General features: G+C 53.2%; 1 protein-coding gene and 1 non-coding gene across 2 annotated transcripts; one reads left to right on the top strand and one right to left on the bottom strand.

The window, feature by feature from the left end:
- Positions 1 to 376: 376 nt before the first annotated feature.
- LOC117188877 lies at positions 377 to 8,659 on the bottom strand. Its single transcript, XM_033393398.1, has 2 exons — positions 8,503 to 8,659; positions 377 to 1,032 (listed from the first exon to the last, which is right to left on the bottom strand). Exon 2 carries the CDS (start codon positions 977 to 979, stop codon positions 386 to 388), a length of 594 nt encoding a protein of 197 aa, XP_033249289.1. The 5' UTR covers positions 980 to 1,032; positions 8,503 to 8,659; the 3' UTR covers positions 377 to 385.
- Positions 8,660 to 11,829: 3,170 nt separating this feature from the next.
- On the top strand, positions 11,830 to 12,025 carry LOC117189184. The gene has a single exon (XR_004473240.1). It is a non-coding gene; the product is annotated as a U2 spliceosomal RNA (small nuclear RNA).

Below are 12,025 nucleotides of genomic sequence, written 5' to 3'. Positions count from 1 at the left end.
TTATCGTATCTTTAAAAATGTGGATGCCACAGATTTTCGTCCTTTGTGGGGGCGGAAGTGGGCGGGGCGAAGTTTTGAAATATTTTTGTGACATATCACAGAAGTCTGGATCCAAAACATCGTTACTCTAGCTCTTATAGTCTTTGAGCACTAGGCGCTGAAGGGGACGGACGGACGGACGGACGGACGGACGGACGGACGGACGGACGGACGGACGGACGGACGGACGGACAGACGGACAGACAGACAGACAGACAGGGCTCAATCGACTCGGCTATTGATGCTGATCAAGAATATATATACTTTATGGGGTCGGAAACGATTCCTTCTGGACGTTACACACATCCACTTTTACCACAAATCTAATATACCCCAATACTCATTTTTATACCCGATACTCAGGAGCGCTGGCGCCTTCCAGCAGGCTTTGCGGGATGCGGCGGTCAGGCGTGCTTACCCGCCAGGCGACTGGGGCGATTGGCCATTCCTGCTCCTCCTGCAGCGCGTTTAGCTCGGGCATCTCCTCGAACGCTGTGAGCAGTCCGCCCGCCTCTGCCTCTTCCAAGCCCAATGACAGGTCGCTGTCCTCCTTTGGTTGGCTCGGGTTTCCTGGTTCGGTCTCTCGGGCCGTGCAGCTCGTCGGTTCCGGGTTCGGGGCGTTGTGGTCGGTGGGAACTGGCGATAGCCACTTCATTGGTGCGTGGTCCAGCGGCTGCCAATCGGGATTCTCTCCTCTTTCCGGGGCTGCCGCCTCCTCCTGCGCGTCCCACTCCTGCAGTCTGGCGTGCCACCCGTCGTCCCAGCTGGTGTCCGGGATCGGGCCGTTTGGGTTCTCCTGTTGATGGTCCATGCTGCGTGGTGTTGCCCGGTTCTGCTTGCGGGGTCGGGGAGTGGTGTCTTGCTTGTGGTTGGCTGGTCGTGGACCGTGTTTGCCTTGAGCTGGGCGGCGACGCACCCATAGGATGCCCCTCCGTGCCATCCTCTGCCTCTAGAGGCTGTGCGTCGCTCGTCCTTGGGTTGTCCATGTCGGATCTGGTGGGGGGAAGAAACCTTGTTTGGTTAGAACCTCACCTGTGCCACTGAGGTGCCCTGTGCCCTGGGTTTCCCTGATCGGTGCATTTTCTAGATTCTGGCTATTTCTTACTCTAATCCCTTAAGGGGAGTTAAGCTATCTTACTGCGTGTGTACGCGGTTGCCCCTTGCGGGGCGAGGACATTACGGCAGCGCACTACCATAAGTGGCCCTCATGAACTCGCGGTTTTCCTGGTGCTGGGGTCGTCGTCATCGTTGTCTTCGTTGTCTTCGCTGGTGAGTGTGTGCTCGTTGTCGTGGTAGGCCTTGAGGTCTGCTAGTCCGGCCGTTCGTCGTTGTCTTCCTGGATGCTTCTGGAGTCGTGCTATGGTGGGAGAAATAAATTTTACTACTTTGTAAGGCCCCTCATATTTGGGAGCAAGTTTGGCAGCGAAGTTGTCCGCCACTTTGGACAGGTGATGTTGGCGTAGCATCACGAGCGTCGAAGTAGGTTGTAGTTCCTGCTCTGCGTCTGTGATGCCTGCTGGGTATTTTCCTGTACGATGGCGAAGATTTCCTTGTCTCGCTTGGCCTTGTCGGTTGGGATCTCTGTCACTTCGCCTAGTCCTGGGGTCGCCTCTTCGTACAAGGCTCCAGGCAACCGAGGTTCCCGGCCGAGTACGATGAATGCTGGGCTGAAGCCTGTGGTGTCCGATGTGCTGCTGTTGATGGCTAGGCTGAGTTCGGGCAGCAGCTCGTCCCATGTCCGCTGGTCTCCATCGATGTACTGGGCGATCATGGTTTTGATCGTCCTGTTGGCTCGTTCCGTGGGGTTTTGTTGTGGCGTATAGGGCGCCGTATACTCCAATTCCATGCCTGCTAGTTTGCAAAACTTTCGGAACGAGCGTCTTGTGAATTGGGTCCCGTTGTCGCATACGAACTTCCGTGGGGTTCCGAATCGGCTCAGGATCCGTTCCCGGAAAGCGGTCTCCAGTAGTGCGGTGGTGGCCTTGCGTAGTGGGACCAACTCCACCCACTTGCTGAAGGCGTTGATGAATACCAGCAACATAGTATTGCCGTGTTTGGATCGGGGCAATGGTCCAATGAAGTCGGCGCAGACGATGTCCAGTGGTTCTTGGGCTTGGCGGGTGTGCATCTTCCCTCCTGGTTTGGTTTGACTCACCTTGTACTGCTGGCACTTGGTGCACTGCTGGATATATCGGGCGATATCTCGGTGCAGTCCGGGCCAGTAGTACCTCTGGGCTATTCGTGTCGCCGTCTTCCTGATTCCGAGGTGTCCTGCTGTCGGATGATCGTGGCACTCTTCTAGCACGCGTCGGCGGTGGTCCTTGTTGACACATAGTTTCCATTTGATAGGGTCTTCTTCGCTGGTTCTGCTGCTGGCTCGTTTGTATATTTGGTCGCTCTCGATGATGAACTCCGGGTGTCCTTCCGGCTGTTCCTGGATCCGCTTGCGGAGCCTCTGCAGCCAGGGGCAGGGGCAAGGGTCCCGGTCGTCGTCCGCTCGCTGCAGGGTTTCTACTGGTTGTCGTGAGAGGGCGTCAGCCACAACGTTCTGGCTTCCTCGGCGGTAGTGGATGTCAAACTGATATTGCTGGAGCTCCAAGGCCCAGCGGGCGATGCGTCCCGTTGGATTATCGATGGAGTTTAACCACTTCAAGGCGAGGTGATCCGTGACTACATCGAAGTGGTATCCTTCCAGAAAGCATCGGAGCTTCCGGATTGCCCAGACTATGGCAAGGCACTCTTTCTCGGTGGCTGAGTAGTTTTCCTCTGCCTTGAGTAGTCGACGGCTTGCGTAGGCGATCGACTCCGTCGATCTGTTGTGTCAATACTGCTCCGAGGCCATACGAACTGGCGTCCGTTTGGAGTACGAATCGCTCGGCGAAGTCGGGGCATGCCAGGACTGGTGCTTGCGTGAGTCTATCCTTGAGAGTCTCGAACGCCTGATGTTGTTTCTCTGTCCACTCCCACTTTTGGTCCTTTTTGAGCAGGTTGGTCATGGGCTGGACCACCGTGGCGAAGTTGGGGACGAAACGTCGGTACCAGGATGCCATCCCGATGCAGCGTCGCAGTTCTTTCAGTGTGGTGGGCGGTGCTAGTTTCTGGACTGCGCTGACCTTGTCTGGGTCCGTGTGGATGCCTTGTTCGCTGATGACATGGCCGAGGTAGACTAAACTCTTCCTGAAGAAGCTACACTTGTTTCTGTTCAGTCGGAGGTTCGCCTCTCGCAGCCTCCTGAAAACCTCGCGAAGGTGGTCGATGTGTTCTTCTAGCGTGGCTCCGATGACGATGATATCGTCGAGATATGCGAACGCGTACGGCTCCATGGTGGGTCCGATGACGCTGTCCAACGCTCGCTGGAACGTCGCTGGGGCTGAGTGCAGGCCGAAAGGCATGACCTTCCACTGGAAGAGTCCTCTGCCGGGGACGGTAAATGCTGTTGCCTCTCTGCTGCCCTCGGCCACCGGGATCTGCCAGTATCCGTTTCTGAGGTCCAGCGTGGAGATGTAGCGAGCGTGGCGAAGTCTCTCGAGAATGTGGTTAATCCGTGGCAGCGGATATGCGTCCGGCACCGAGCGGGCATTTAGTTGGCGATAATCCACGCACATTCGCATTTCTCCGGTCTTCTTCCCTACCAAGACGATTGGGGCGCTGTGGGGACTGTGGGATGGCTCGATCCTTCCGTCCCGTAGCAGCTCGTCCACCTGCGCGTTGATGATCTTCTGCATGGCCGGGTTCTTCGGGAAATAGCGCTGCTTCACGGGCCTGTCGTCTCGCATTGTTATCGTGTGTTTGGCGATGTGGGAGACTCCAGCTAGTCCGTCGAATTTCGCCAGTTCTTCTTCCAGAAACTTGCCTGCCCACGGCGTGGGGGGTGGTTCGGGGTCTGGGTCTTGCTGCCACGGCGATAGGTCCTCCAGTTCCCGGGCGGTAATGGCGGCCAAGATCGCGTTCTCGTCATCCGAGTCGGCTGGGCGAAACGGGTTTCGTTCCCGGGCTATTTCGGCGTCGGCTAATGGCTCCAGTTGGTAGTCCGTCGTCGAGGTCTCTCTGATCTCGTCCTGTGGTGTCGGGGTTCGTGGCTGGCGTGATGTCTGTCGTGCTGGGTTACTTCGTGGTGACTCCCGGTTCGATGAGCTGGCCCTGGAGTGGTCCCGCGGGGCCGCAGCTATCTTTGCTGGAGTATTCTGGTGATTCCTGGGTCCTGTTGCTGACTCCCGGTTCGATGAGCTGGCCCTGGGTTGGTCCAGCGGCGCCGAAGCTATCTCTGCCGAAGTTTTCTGCTTTCTGCTGTGTCCTGTTGGTGACTCCTGGTTCGACGAGCTGGCCCTGGGTTGGTCCAGTGGAGCCGTAGCTGTCTCTGCCCAAGTCCTTTGTTTCCTGCTGTGTCCTGTTGGTGACTCCTGGTTCGACGAGCTGGCCCTGGATTAATCCAGTGGAGCCGTAGCTGTCTCTGCCAAAGTCTTCGTTTTGTTGCGTTGTCCTGTTGGTGTCGGGGTTCGTGCTGGGGAACTGGCCATGGTTGGTTCCATCGGTGTCGCAGTTCTTTCCGTCGTAGCTTTCTTCGTGTCCTGTTGTGGTGGCGTAGTCCTAGGGTTGTTGCTTGATCTTGTCTGGTAGGGCTTTGCTGTCATTGCGGTTGGATGGTTCGTGGTTGGCTGTGGGGTGTTGGTCTGCGGCTGGTCTCGGATGGCAGTGGAGTCCGCAAACGTGACAGACCGTGGGCGTGGCTGGGCGGTGCATGATGGTATCGTCCCGGCGGGTTTCTGCTGCAACTTCAGCTGTAGATATGCCCGTCCGCAGTGGATCCTTGCGCGGATGCCACAGAGGAAGTCGAGTCCCAAGATGAAGTCGTCTAATACCGTGGGGAGTATAAGAAGAGATACCTGTGTTTCTTGCTGATCCAGGCGCACTGTGACTGCTATCGCTTGGTTGATCTCCTTCCTGGTTCCATCTGCCAGGCGGATCCTGGTCCTCACCTCTCGCCTGTTCTCGGTCGTCCCTATCTCCTTCGCCAGCCGCTCACTGATGAAGGATCGTGTGGCTCCAGTGTCGAGGGTGGCCGCAAATGCTTTCCCATTGATGTCCACCAGGGCAGCGATCCTTCCTCCGGTCATGCTTAATGGGTGGGTTTCTCCTGTTCCTGGGTGCGCGCCTCCGTCCATGTCCCAGTTGGGCGGAGACCCGACCCTTTTCCCGACGCTGGTTTCCGGCAGCAGTTGATGGTCCGGACCCCTCGGTGGCCACATTCCCAACAGATCAGCTTCTGTCGGTTTGTGCACGCACCACTGAAATGGCCGTTTTCCCCGCAGTTCCGGCAGGCTCGTTGTACATCGATCGCCTGCTCTTGCTCCTGGCCGATTCCTCGGTTGGCGATCTCGGTTTTCCCGGGTGTCTCGTGTGTGTTGCCTCGTTGTGGGTTGGTTCCATTGCCGGTATAGGCGGCACGGGGTCGATGGTTCTGCGTGGTCCCGACGCTGCGGAGTGCGTCTCGGTCCCGCGCGGTTTCGTAGGCCGAGACGAGCTGGGTCAATTCTGTGAGTGATCGGAAATCTTGTCTGCGCGTGTACATTTCATACTCCGGACGGAGATTTTCGTAGATCCGCTCGAGTTCCTGTTCCCGAGTATACTGGGCTCGTTGCATCATCAGACGCAACTCGATAAGGTAATCCCGGAAGGATTCCCTGGGCTTCTGTTCCCGACTTCGTATGGTGTCTTCCAGCCGCTGGAAGTATCTGGGGGGCAGGAAGAATTCTAGGAATTCTTTCCGAAAGTCTGTCCAATTCTGTCCCTGCATCTGAAAAGTTCGGAACCATCCTTCGGCCTTACCTGTAAGGAGACCGGAGATGGCTCGCGGCAACTGCTCTGGGCTCCCGCCGTATGATTCCACTCGCTCCTTGAGCCTTTCGATGAACGCTAGTGGGTCCGCGTGGCCGTCGAAAGTAAATCTTCATTTCCGGAGTTTGTCCGCCAGTAACGAGTACGAGATCTCACCCCCTCCGGGGCGTGAGACCCGATGTCCCTGAGGAAGACGTGGCTGTTCTCCTTCCGTGGTTGTCTGGTGGCTAGGCGTGGCCAGGGGTCCAGCGGTAGTGGGTACTGGCTCGTGGTTCTTGCTGGACGCCTCTGGTCTGGTTCCTTGGAGTGGTCCTTGGGCAGCTCGTTGTGGTTGCTCGTCCTGGGCGGCCGGTGTCTCGGTTGCTGACTCGCGGTATCCGTGGGTGGATCCTTGGCTCGTGCTGGGCAGCTCGGGTACAACTAATCGCAGTTTTGGTCCCTCCTTGCTGTCTTCCATCTTCGTCCGGCTCTCTGACCCGGGTGACGTGGCTGGACTCCGGTGGTCCCTGGGGCTCGGTATGTTCCCACCGTAGGTCCTCTACAGTCCCAGATTCTCCTAGTCCAAACTCCTTAGCTAGGCTCTGCAGCTCGTCCTTCCTGCGGGACGCTATCCAGCGGATGTTCATCCTGATCCTGTTCCACTAATCGGGGCACCGGTGTGAGTCGTTATCAGCACGGTACTGGGTCAGGGCTCCTATACTAGGATACACGGCACTGAGGTGGGGGTCCTGTTCCAAGGACACGCGGCACGGTACTCGATTGATGATCCTGTACTAGGATACACAGCACTGGGTTGGATGATCCTGTCGAAGGATACGTGGCACGGTACAGGGAATGGTTCCCTGTGGAAGCTCAGTAATCTCTCTCTGACTGCTCGGTATTAACTGTCCTGACTGCTCGGTAACAACTACCTGACTGCTCGGTAATGACTGTCTGACTGCTCGGTAACAACTACCTGACTGCCCGGTAATGACTGTCTGACTGCTCGGTAACAACTGTCCTGACCGGTGTTCCTGCTCCGCCTTATATTGGCCGTGGCCATGGCTTTGTGGCCGAGGGCTCCTCTGCCATGTAGCTGCTCCTCTGCGATCGCCGGCTGTCCCTCGCTGCTCCGTTGTTCTACCGCTGCTTCGCTGCTTGGCTGCTCTGTCACTGCTTGGCTGCTCTGTCACTGTCTCGCTGCTCTGTCACTGCCTCGCTGCTCTGTCACTGCTTGGCTGCTCTGTCACTGTCTCGCTGCTCTGTCACTGCCTCGCTGCTCTGTCGCTGCGCCTTCTCCGCTCTGCCGCTGCCACGTTGCTCTGTCGCTGCTGCTTCTCCGCTCTGCCGCTGCCTCGTTGCTCTGTCGCTGCTGCTTTGCTGCTCTGCCGCTGCGTCGCTGCTGCTGCTTTGCTACTCTGTCGCTGGTGCCGCTTTGTCGCTGCTGCTTTGCTGCTCTGCCGCTGCGTCGCTGCTGCTGCTTTGCTACTCTGTCGCTGGTGCCGCTTTGTCGCCGTCGCGTTTTTTTTTTTCCGCGGGGTTTTCGCCGGCGCGTCTGGGACACGTGCCGGCGGCTGTTGCTTGGGGGGTATTAGAGAAACCAGCCTCAGCTGTACATAAGTCGAGGGATCAAAGATTGGTGCTGGCTATTCGCCGGGACTCTGATTTTTGGCTGCTAATCACTGATTTTAAGTTTTCCTTCTTTTTCTCCTGCTGCTTTTCCTGATCCGTGGCTCCTAAGCATCGTTTGCTGTTTTGCTTTTGTGGGTCTTGCCTTTTAATTGTTGGCTGCTGCTTGGTTCCTTTTTCACATTTAACTGCTTTTCACTTATTCCCTATGCTCACCGACTCTCCCCTCGTGAGTCCCTGCTCGGGCGCCATCTGTAAGGAAGTTCTCAGGCCGAGGTACAGCTTCTCAGTCTGTCCAGGGCCCGGTCCTTCCCCACAGCAAAATTTGTTGTGTGACGACCTAAGGGGAGAGCCGCTCGTGGCGAAAGCGCGCCCGTGGGGTGGATCGTGGGACGGTCGGGCCTGGCCCGGCCACGAGGCGTGGGTGAAGCCGTGCTTGGGAGCTGCAGAGACGTGCGTTGGGGGTCATGTGTGGCGGGAGACGGGGTTTGGGTCAGGGATCGGAAAGGTGTGGGAGAGGGGAGCCCAGCCTAGCAGATGCCGCATGATCCACGACTCACATCTGCGTCGCCGGGTCCCCCGGGCGAGGGTGTAGGAGAGGGAACCCAGCTTTGCGAATGCCGCGTGAAACCACGACTCACATCCAGCATCGCCGGGTCCCCAGGGGAGAAAGGTATAGGAGAGGGAAAACCCAGCTTGGTGAATGCCGCATGAATCCACGACTCACATCCACTTCGCCGGGCCTCCCGGTAAAAGGGAAGAGAGGGGGAGGGGGGTGAGTGACCCCTACGGGCGAATGTTCTGAGACAGAGATTGGGTTGAGGCTGGTGTCTTTATTGTTTTCGGATCATTTCCCTACTTAAAATCCCGCGCCTGCAGCGGGGAAATAAACGCCAAAAAAAAATATCATAAACAACCTATGGGCATAGATATGTAAAGAAACTGCGGGAATGTTCTGCTTATACCTGCCTACTGCACCGATCTATCCCCCCCAGAGCTCACATACGTGAGGTGGCTCACCCTTGTGTCCCTTCTTTGGGTCCTGTTCTCCCACGGCGGGTCCTCGTCACTTCGGTGGCTTCCTTTGCACACCGCTTGGGTGCGGTCACAGCTGGTTTTATTCACCGCGTGCGGGCGAACACGGCTTATTGCGTACATGTCGCGGTCACGGCTAGTTTTTCACATCTATTTTGGCTTCCGCCGCTTCCGGTCTGGCTCAGCCCTCCGAGATCACTCTCGAGCTTGGCTCGCGCTGGACCGTGCCAGGCCTCTGCTTTTCTTTTTCGGAGCTTCTCTGCCGCTTCGCTGTTGCGCCGCCTTCGGCTGCCGGTCTCGGCTGCGTGGGTGTATGGCTGCGGGTGTGTATTGCCTGCTTCACCGTCGGCTCTTTTCCTCGGCTGCGTGGGCGTAATACCGATCGGCGGCTTCTCTGCCGCTTCGTTCTCTTTCATGTTGTCTCTTTTCGTCTGCGTATAGCCGTTCTCTTCCTTGCGTTGGCTGCGTGGGCGTACGAGCGTATCTCTTTCGGGTTGGTTCTCTTTTCCTTCGTATAGCCGTGGTGTGCGTCTCTCTTCGCTGCGTGGCCGTAGTGTGCGTCTCTCTTACGTGTTGGTTCTCTTAGTTCTAATAAGTAACGAGGGGCGCCACTGTAAATTGATTTGTTCCTTTTGGCTATACAAATTATCTGATCTGATCCAGATTCAGCAATCTGATAGATATGGTCGTTATCTATGATTCTGCGTTTTTAGTTTTCTCAAATGTGCAATATTGTGGATGCAACAGATTTTCGTCCTTTGTGGGGGCGGAAGGGGGTGGGGCGAAATTCTGAGATATACGTTGTTCGGGCCAGCCGCTGAAGAATAACCGTAACTTCAACATTATTATTGTATGAGCAGAGAGAGCCGGCTATGTTGTAAAACGTTGACGTTCTGCAGAGCTGCTGCGCTCTCCCGCTAAAGGGGCTCTCTGCCGCCGCCACTTCGGCAACTACTTTGATCTGCTGCCGCCACTTCGGCAAACACTTTGATCTAACGCCGTCGTCTATAGTTTAGTTCTATGCTAACCCCTCTGCGCATTGGTTGCATATCGATCTCGCATAAAGTTTATCTGGCAATAGCAAGCAATCGGCTTCCGCTAAGCCACCAAGATTAAATACGAATTATAAATTTTAACCCAAAATCTCTTTTCATTTTTGAAACACATAGGTGCCAAAAAAGCTTGGCATCTCAAACATACGTTTTATAGTGAGATCTAACAGAAGTGCGGATATTAAATTTGGTTACTCTAGCCCTAATAGTCGCTGAGATTTGTGGATGCCCCAGATTTTCGTCCTTTGCGGGGGCGGAAGGGGGTGTGGCGAAATTTGGACACGAAACGGTCAAGGTCCGATATCACAGGAGTGTGGATACCAAATTTGGTTGCTCTGGCTCTTATAGGTTCTGAGATCCTTGAACTCATATTTTGCAATTGGCAAAACCGACCATGAAACCTGTGTGTTAGAGAGAGACAGAGCGAGAAAGAATGAAATTGTTTTCTTGATTCTGGCTATAATAATTATCCGATCTGGTTGAGATTTTACATTCTAAAACATATAGTCATCCTCGACGATTCTGCGTTTTTGGTTTTATCGTATCTTTAAAAATGTGGATGCCACAGATTTTCGTCCTTTGTGGGGGCGGAAGTGGGCGGGGCGAAGTTGAAATATTTTTGTAGCAGTGACATATCACAGAAGTCTGGATCCAAAACATCGTTGCTCTAGCTCTTATAGTCTTTGAGCACTAGGCGCTGAAGGGGACGGACAGACGGACGGACGCACAGACGGACAGACGGACAGACAGACATGGCTCAATCGACTCGGCTATTGATGCTGATCAAGAATATATATACTTTATGGGGTCGGAAACGATTCCTTCTGGACGCTACACACATCCACTTTTACCACAAATCTAATATACCCCAATACTCATTTTGAGTATCGGGTATAATCAAATAAAACAAGTAATTGCATTTTTAATTGACTCCAGAAGCAGCTGCCAAATTGTTTTTTATATTGAAAGCCTAATTCAAAAACGTAAAGACCACAAAATGGAAACATAAAGGAAATTAACAGAATTGTAATACAATAACTAAATAGAAAGCTTTAAAACATAAGTTAGCATTTGATATATTTTGATAAAAAAAAAAAATAAAAGAAAACAGAAACGAAAGAATAAACAATTATATTATAGCGGACAAAAAATTTAAAGAACGCTTAGAAAAAAAAAACGAGGGGGAACGTTGTGAGTTGCTGCGGACACCGCAACTCTACGGTTATACCCGATACTAAGTCAGTATGGCTCTCCTCCGGCAGACGCCGCTAATATTAAACGACACGACAAAGAGTGCGTGCGAGAGAGACAGAAAATCAGTCTGAGCGTGACGTCGGGCGCTGCGTAGCCACTGCAAATTGATATGTTCCTATTGGCTATAAAATTCTACAATTCTACGTTTTTGGTTTTCTCATATCTTTAAAATTGTGGATGCCACAGATTTTCGTCCTTTGTGGGGGCGGAAGTGGGCGGGGCGAAGTTTTGAAATATTTTTGTAGCAGTGACATATCACAGAAGTCTGGATCCAAAACATCGCTGCTCTAGCTCTTATAGTCTTTGAGCACTAGGCGCTGAAGGGGACGGACAGACGGACAGACGGACGGACGGACAGACGGACAGACAGACAGGGCTCAATCGACTCGGCTCATTTTGAGTATCGGGTATAAAAACTATTTATGAAAGGAGCAAAGATCAATCAATCATTAAACTGGAATAGGAGATGAATTGTAAGGATGAGAAATGATGGATGATGTCATGGAATAAGTACACCTTTTGCATTAACATATTTTATAATGAAACATTACAAACAACACTAATTTAACGCATATAAATAAAAAGAAAATATTAAGACTAATTGTTTAATTACCTCTAACTTGGGAGGGTCTCTCAAATACCTATAAAAGAAAGGGGTTTTTTGTTCACCGGAACGAAATTAAAACTTTAGCTAATCATAAATGATGAAAAACGTTCCTCAAATTTAGCTAATGCTCTCCATAGGTAACACAATGACTTATACTAACTTCATACTAATTCTTATAGTTCAAACAGTTGAATTCTTTATTCTATTCCATTCAATCCAATCGTTTAGTTGCTGATATTTCAGAGGCTTTAGCACTGCAGATACATATACACATAAACCTTATGAAATTCCACCCCTTGAAGTAAGCAATAATAGTTGAAAACAATTTGTGCCACTATAATTCCCAACCGGTTCTAGCCGCACAGTCATCAGGTGGTGGCTGATTTCCAGTTTCAAGTTATCGCTTCTCGGCCTTATGGCTAAGATCAAAGTGTAGTATCTGTTCTTATCAGCTTAACATCTGATAGTTTCTCCATTGGAGAACAACAAATGTTAAACTGATTTTTGGAATCAGACGGAGTGCTAGGGGCTTGCTCCACCTCTGTCGCGGGTTGGCCCGGTATTGCAGTACCGCCGGGATTTCGGCCCAACTAAA

The sequence above is a fragment of the Drosophila miranda genome, chromosome 4 (genome assembly GCF_003369915.1).
Source record: "Drosophila miranda strain MSH22 chromosome 4, D.miranda_PacBio2.1, whole genome shotgun sequence".
NCBI lineage: Eukaryota > Metazoa > Arthropoda > Insecta > Diptera > Drosophilidae > Drosophila > Drosophila miranda.
This window is presented reverse-complemented; position numbering and strand designations above follow the sequence as displayed.